This window comes from Hylobates moloch, unplaced genomic scaffold (assembly GCF_009828535.3).
Source record: "Hylobates moloch isolate HMO894 unplaced genomic scaffold, HMol_V3 SCAFFOLD_23, whole genome shotgun sequence".
In the NCBI taxonomy this organism is placed as follows: Eukaryota; Metazoa; Chordata; class Mammalia; order Primates; family Hylobatidae; genus Hylobates; species Hylobates moloch.
The window spans coordinates 19,353,968-19,361,704 of NW_026652298.1; the positions used below are offsets into that span (position 1 = coordinate 19,353,968).

The 7,737-nt window shown below is 47.1% G+C and overlaps 1 protein-coding gene and 1 pseudogene across 5 annotated transcripts in view; both read right to left on the reverse strand.

The window, feature by feature from the left end:
• LOC116462610 (survival motor neuron protein) overlaps positions 1-4,377 on the reverse strand; it is a 74,187-nt gene extending 69,810 nt beyond the window's left edge. For 3 of the 5 annotated variants that reach the window (XR_009211737.1, XR_004246404.2, XM_058433795.1), the window contains exon 1: positions 4,135-4,377. Coding sequence is in view for 2 of the 5 variants with exons in the window: in XM_058433795.1 (XP_058289778.1) it covers positions 4,135-4,215 (81 nt within the window). In the remaining 3 variants the exon portion in view is untranslated. The remainder of the gene's footprint in view (positions 1-4,134) is intronic. The other 2 variants (XR_009211738.1, XM_032145260.2) reach the window with 1 other exon arrangement.
• A 1,886-nt stretch (positions 4,378-6,263) lies between these two features.
• Positions 6,264-6,346, reverse strand: LOC116462784 (small nucleolar RNA U13; annotated as a pseudogene).
• Positions 6,347-7,737: the final 1,391 nt, after the last annotated feature.

Consider the following 7,737-nt stretch of genomic DNA (forward strand, 5'->3'; position numbering starts at 1 on the left):
GGCATGGTGGTCAGCACCTGCAGTTCCAGCTACTTAAGAGGCTGAAGTGGGAGAATCCCTTGAGCTTGGGAGGAGGTTGTAGTGAGCCCTGATTGTGCCACTGCACTCCCACCTGGGCAACAAAAAGAAGCCCTGTGGGGGGGGAGGGGGGGGAAGAATAAAGAAGGAAAATCTTGTCACCAGACTTACAGTCTATTATCGTTTCCTATTGCAGTCATCTACAGCCTCCCGAGTCACTCTTCCTCATTCCTTAATGTTTACATCGCAGTTCTCTCTCCAACACGACTCTTGTCATAATTTTTGGTGACTTAAATATCCATGTAGATGATCCCTTCAATTACCCTATATTTGCAGGTATCTAAACTCCTCTCCACCACAATCTTGTACATCCCCTGATGTGGTGTAGCTGTGTTCCTACCCAAATCTCATGCTGAATTGTGATCCCCAGTGTTGGAGGTGGGCATGGTAGGAGGCTACTGGATCATGGGGGTGATTTCTACTGATTTAGCACCATCCCCAAGTGCTGTTTCCTGATAAGAGTTCTCACAAGATCTGGTTGTTTTAAAGTATGTAGCACTTCCGCCTTCTCTCTCTCTCCTGCTGGCCATGTGAAGACTGTGCTTGTTTCCCCTTCACCTTCTACCATGACTGTAAGTTTCCTTAGGCCTCCACAAGAGAAGCCTGTACAGGCAGCAGAACTGTGAGCTGATTAAACCTCTTATCTTTATAAATACCTGGTCTCAGGTATGTCTTTGTAGCACTGTGAGAATGAACTGATACATCCCCAAATCTCAGCTACTCACTCACTTCAACTGTATTTATTTATTATAACCAATAACCACAACCTCTCCATAAATGCAGTTTCAAGAATCCCACTCTCTTAGCCATCACCTTCTAGGCTCTGCAACTTACTCCTACTAGTGGTTTGATGGAGACAATCATTCCACCTCATTAGGACTGCCAATACATTGATCGTCCCAGTTTTTTTTTTTTTTTTTTTTTTTTGAGACAGAGTCTCATTCTGTCGCCCAGGCTGGAGTACAGTGGCACGATCTCGGGTCACTGTAAACTCCACATCCCGGGTTCAAGCGATTTTCCTGCCTCAGCCTCCCTAGTAGCTGGGACTACAGGCACCTGCCACCATGCCCAGCTAATTTTTTTTTCCAAGGCGAGTCTTGCTCTGTTGCCCAGGCTGGAGTGCAGTGGCGCGATCTCGGCTCACTGCAAGCCTCGCCTCCCATGTTCAACTGATTCTCCTGCCTCAGCCTCCCAAGTAGGTGGGATGATAGGTATGTGCCACCACACCCGGCTAATTTTTGTATTCTTTATTTTTATTTTTATTTTTTTAAAGACAGAGTTTTGCTCTTGTTGCCCAGGCTGGAGTGCAATGGCGTGATCTCGGCTCTCTGCAACCTCTGCCTCCCAGGTTCAAGCAATTTTTCTGCCTCAGCCTCCCGAGTAGCTGGGATTACAGACACGTGCCACCACGCCCGGCTAATTTTTGTATTTTTAGTAGAGACAAGGTTTCACCATATTGGCCAGGCTGGTCTCGAACTCCTGACCTTGGGATCTGCCCACCTCGGCCTCCCAAAGTGCTGGGATCACAGGAGTGAGCCACAGCACCCGGCCGATCCTCCCACTTTTTAAACTGTCTCTCAGGGTCTTAAAATCCTCACTTCCTTTCTTTTCTTTTTTTTTTTTGAGGTGAAGTCTCACTATATCATCCAGGCTGGAGTACAGTGGCATGATCTTGGCTCACTGCAACCTCCACCTCCTGGGTCCAAGGGATACTCCTGCCACAGCCTCTTGAGTAGCTGGGATTACAGGCACCCACCACCATGCCTGGCTAATTTTTCTTTATTTTTATTAGAGATGGGGTTTCGCCATGTTGGCCAGGCTGGTCTCAAACTCCTGACACCAGGTAATGCACCCACCTCAGTCTCCCAAAGTGCCGGGATTACAGGCGTGAGCCACCGTGCCCGGCTTCTCACTTCCTTTCTTAGCCAGTTTAAATTCCGTGGTCAATCATTAAGATAACTCCTTTGTACTTCTCCCCCTCACTTCTTCATATCCACATGGTAAAACTACAACTGTATTAATTTCAACTCTCTATTTACTCTGTGGGTGCCCTCATATACAGTCTTGCTGTCTAGTCTCCTCTCCTTCAACTCATGACCACGAATCTCAAGCAGGCCCTTTATGTTGCCTAGCAATATTTCCACTAAACTTCCCTAGTCCAACCCTTGCCCACTCTTCTAAAGAACTATCTACTTCCCATCTTCTCTTTCCTCTCCCATCCTAGCTCCTAGCTGATAACCTTGCTTCTTTCACTAAGAGAACAACAGTAAGAATCAACAGAACTTTCAAAATCTCCTGCCATCCTATCTGCCCATTCACATATCATAGATGTGTAACTATATAGCTGTCACCAAAAGAACCGCTAATGTTTCCAACAAAGGCCAAATCCATCCCTTCTTACCTACTTTAGGACATTGCTCTAGCAATTCTCTTCTTTCCGACATCAACTTTCCCATTCTTATCTTTCCTGTCAATCCACAAACATGCTGAAACATGTTGCTCCTATCTTAGTGCAGTGGCTCACACCAGTAATCCCAGTACTTTGGGAGGCAGAGGTGGGAGGATAGCTTGAGCCCAGGAATCCACGGCTGTAGTGATTCATGATTGCGCCACTGGCACCCCAGCAGCCTGGGCAACAGAGCAAGACCCTCCTCTCTTAAAACCACACACACACACAATTAAAATTCCTCTTAACTCACTTCTCCCTCCATTTATTGCCCAATTTCTCTACCCTCCATTTATAATAAAATTTCGTGGTGGCTCACTCCTTTAGTCCCAGCTACTCCAAAGGCTGAAGCAGGAGGGTCGCTTGAGGGCAAGAGATCAATGCTGCAATGAGCTAGGATCACGCCACTGTACTCCAGCCTGGGCCACAGGGAGCGAACTTGTCTCTAAAAAAATTTTTTAAAAATAAAATTCCTTGAAATAGGTCTACCGATGTTTTTGTTTATTTTTTATTTATTTATTTTTTTGAGACGGAGTCTTGCTCTATCGCCCAGGCTGGAGTGCAGTGGCACGATCTCAGCTCACTGCAAGCTCCGCCTCCCGGGTTCATGACATTCTCCTGCCTCAGCCTCCCAAGTAGCTGGGACTACAGGCGCCCGTCACCACGCCCGGCTAATTTTTGTATTTGTAGTAGAGACAGGGTTTCATTGTGTTAGCCAGGATGGTCTCGATATCCTGACCTTGTGATCCGCCCGCCTCGGCCTCCCACAGTGCTGGGGTTACAGGCTTCAGCCACCGCGCCCGGCCGTTTATTTTAAGACAGGCTCTTGCTCTGTCGCCCAGGCTGGAGTGCAGAGGCGCAATCACAGATCACTGCAGCCTCCACCTCCCTGGGCCTTCCAAGGCCTGAACCTTCCAAGTAGCTGGGACCACAGGCGCGCACCACAACACCCGTCTAATTTTTGCAGACTCGGAGTCACACTATGTTGCCTAGGCTGGTCAAATGTTGCCTCGGATTTCTCTTCTCCCACTCTCCAACTCACTCCAGTCAAATTCACCCCTACCATGCTATGCCCAAGACTGAACTCCTGAGAAAACTGCTCTACTGGCAATCTTCTTTTTCCCATCTCAGTAAAAAGCAACTTTATCTTTTCAACTATTCAGGATAACCTCCGTTATCGAAGCTATCTGGAAAACCTGTTGCCTCCGATTTCAAAATATATCTAGAATCCAAATACTTTCACTCTGTTAATAATATCTTGATCTAAAGTTCAGATCACCTTAACAGACTTCTAAGTGGTTCCCCTGCTTCACCCTGGCCTAATGCCCTCACCTCCCCCACACCAGTCAGAGAGGGGTGAACAAAATAAGCTACTGCGAAGTCGCGGAAGGGCCTCCACTCAACGCCATCAAGGAGCCCAAACTGCTCGAGGAAAGAGCTTGCGGATGTGGTTCGCAGGGAACGGAGTGGGAAAAGACGTAGAAAAATGCGGACCACAACTCCAGTGAGCGGATCGACTTGATGCTGTCCCGCGGCTGGGGAAGGAGAGTCGGGCCGGAAGAAGGGTGCTGCGAGCGCCTATAGGGAGACTGCGCTGGCTGCGACCTCACCTGGCCTGTGCCGCGCCGGAACAGCACGGAATCCTCCTGCTCCGGGACGCCGCCACCATTGCCGCCGCTGCTCATCGCCATAGCAAACCTGAGGGTGCGCAGCGTGGGGCCCCTTCCCTTCTTAGAGTGACGACTTCCGCCGCCCGGGGCTTCTGGGAGCGGAACAGCACGGTGGCCTGGAGGACCGCTTGCAGTAACTTCGCCCGCTTTCTACGAGTGGTTATCGCCCTCCCACATTTGTGGCGTGTCTATTTTTCATTTCTCTCAATCCTTTCATTTCACTGTGTTATCTTTCCTTTCCTTTTTTTGTTTGTTTGTTTGTTTGTTTTGAGACAGAGCCTCGCCCTGTCACTCAGGCTGGAGTGCAGCGGCGCGATCTCGGCTCACTGCAGCCTCGACTTCTTGGGCTCAAGCGATCCTCCCACCTCAGCCTCCCCAGTAGCTAAGACTATAGGCCTGCGACCACGCCCAGCTATTTTTTGTATTTAGTAGAGACGGGGTTTCGGCATGTTGCTTAGGCTGGTCTCGAACTCCAGTGTGTGTGTGTGTGTGTGTGTGTGTGTGTGTGTGTGTAGATATTTATTTCCCCCCCATTGGAAAAGTAAATGGTAAGCTCCTACTGGGTTAAAACCTGCTTGATCTATATAAAGACAAACAAGGAAAGACAAACATGTGGGCAGGAAGGAAGGCAGATCCTTAAACACTAGAAGACATTTGATCCCCCCAACCTTATTTGTTGGTTGTTTTGAGACGGAGTTTCGCTCTGTCGCCAGAGTGCAGTGGTGCCATCTCGGCTTATTGCAGCCTCGACCTCCCGAGCTCAAGCAATCCTCCCGCCTCAACCTCCCAAGTAGCTAGGACCACAGGGGCGTGCCACCACGCCCGGCTAGTTTCTGTATGTTTTGTAGAGGCTGCGTTTGGAGCATATTGTGTAGGCTGGTCTCGAACTCCTGAGCTCGATATTCTGCCCGCCTCTGGCATCCCAAAATGCTAGGATTACAGGTGTGAGCCACTTTGCCCAGCCTCCAGTATTATCATTATTATTATTTTTTGAGACAGAGTATTGCTGTGTCACCCAAGCTGGAATGCAGTGGCGCGATCTCAGCTCACTGCAGCCTCCGCCTCCCGGGTTCAAGCAATTCTCCTGCCTCAGCCCCCCGAGTAGCTGGGATTACAGGCACCCGCCACCACACCCGGATAATTTTTGTATTTTTAGTAAAGACAGGATTTCACCATGTTGGCCAGGCTGGTCTTGAACTCTTGACCGCTACTCGGGGGGCTGAGGCAGGAGAATTGCTTGAACCCGAGTAGCTGGGATTACAGGCGCCCGCCACCACACCCGGATAATTTTTGTATTTTTAGTAAAGACAGGATTTCACCATGTTGGCCAGGCTGGTCTTGAACTCTTGACCTCGTAATCCGACCGCCTCAGCCTCCCAAAGTGCTGGGATTACAGGTGTGAGCCACCACACCCGGCCTCCAGTATTCTTTATTAAGCATCTAGGGTTGCTAAATGGCTTACATGTACATAGTATATATATATATATATATATATATATGTCCACCAAAGGAACTTTGAGCGCTTCCCCCAAAATACCCTTGGCTTCTATATAGTATACAAGAAATATCTGTGGAGGAAGGGGAGAATGGGATGATGTTGACCAAGTGTACAAGAATGGTAACTATGTAGAGGTAATATGTGGAATGTAATCATTTCACTATGTATATCTAAACATCAAATTGTACACCTTAAATATATACAATTTTTAGGGGTCTGGCACAGTGGCTCACGCCTATAATCCCAGCACTTTGGGAGGCCAAGGTGAGTGGATCACTTGAGGTCAGGAGTTTGAGACCAGCCTGGCCAACATGGTGAAACCCCGTTCCTACTAAAAATACAAAAATTAGCAGGGTATGGTGGTGCAGGCCTGTAATGACAGCTGCTTGGGAGGCTGAGGCAGGAGAATCTCTTGAATCCGGGAGGAGGAGGTTGCAGTAAGCCAAGATCACGCCATTGCACTCTAGCCTGAGTGATAGAGTGTGACTCCATCTCAAACAAATAAATATATACAATTTTTATATGTCGAAAAAGTTAAATTGTCACAAGACAAAAAAAATTTTAAATCTCATTTCAGGAGAGTAATGTGCCAAAGGTACATTTCACACATAAACATGAAAACCCAATTATCACAGTCATGAACTATGAAAGGATCAAGATAATTTAAATCAAAAAGGCCAGGCACAGTGGCTCACACCTGTAATCCCAGCACTTGGGGAGGCTGAGACGGGCAGATCACTTGACGTCAGGAGTTGGAGACCAGCCTGGCCAACATGGTGAAACCCCATCTCTAATAAAAACACAAAAATTAGCCAGGTGTGGTGGCACCCACCTGTAATCCTAGGTACTCAAGAGGCTGAGGCAGGATAATTGTTTGAACCCAGAAGGCGGAGGTTGCAGTGAGCTGGGATCGCGCCACTGCACTCCAGCCTGGATGACAGAGTGAGGCTCTGTCTCAGGAAAAAAGAAAAAAAAAAGTAAAAAAAAAAGTGTTTTTATAAAGCTTGCTTAGATTTTTCTCAATCATAAAAATTCTCACAATTGCATTTGATGTCAAAATTTAAACAAATTACATGGACATATTCCATGATGGTTAAAAAAAGAAATTTAAACAAAATATAGAACCAGGTTTCTTTTTGTTTGTTTTTTAAATTTTTTCTTTTTGACACAGAGTCTCGCTCTGCCGCCCAGGCTGGAGTGCAGTGGCTCACTGCAACCTCTGCCTCCCAGGTTCAAGTGATTCTCTTGTCTCAGCTTCCCGAGTACCTGGGATTACAGGCGTGTGCCACCATGCCCAGCTAATTTTTGTATTTTTAGTAGAGACGGGGTTTCGCCATGTTGGTCAGGTTGGTCTCAAACTCCTGACCTTGTGATCCGCCCGCCTCAGCCTCCCAAAGTGCTGCGATTACAGGCATGAGCCACCGCACCCAGCTATTTCTTTTTGTTTTTATTATTTAGAGATATAATTGACGTAGTATAGAATTAATCATTTTAGAGAGTACAACTGAATGGCGGAGTGGAAACCTTAATATATTCACAAGGTTGTGCAACCATCACTACTATCTAACTCCAGAACATTTTAATCACTCACCAAAGAAACTCTGTTTCCTTTAGCAGTGCGCTGCCATGCTCAGCTATTTTTTGGGAGAGAAGGGGTCTCCCCATGTTGTCCAGGCTGGTCTCAAACTCGGTTGCTTAAGCAGTCCTCCCACCTGAGCCGCTGTGCCCAGGCCTGAGTTACTATATTTATAAAAGTTATTTCATATGATAGACAAATCATTCAAAACATAATGAGGTAAACTGCCAAAAGAAACCATTTTACCATATTTGAAGGCACTTAATGTAAATGCTGAATTTCATGTACTGGAATCAGTCTTTTTGCATATGTAATTTTCATACCAAAAATCTCTCTTCAGTGACTCCTGGCACTCTCTCATGATAAAATAAAAGTTTCAAATAATGTCAGGGTGGTGGCTAACACCTGTAATCCCAGCACTTTGGGAGTCCGAGGCAGGTGGATCACATGAGGTCAGGAGTTTGAGACC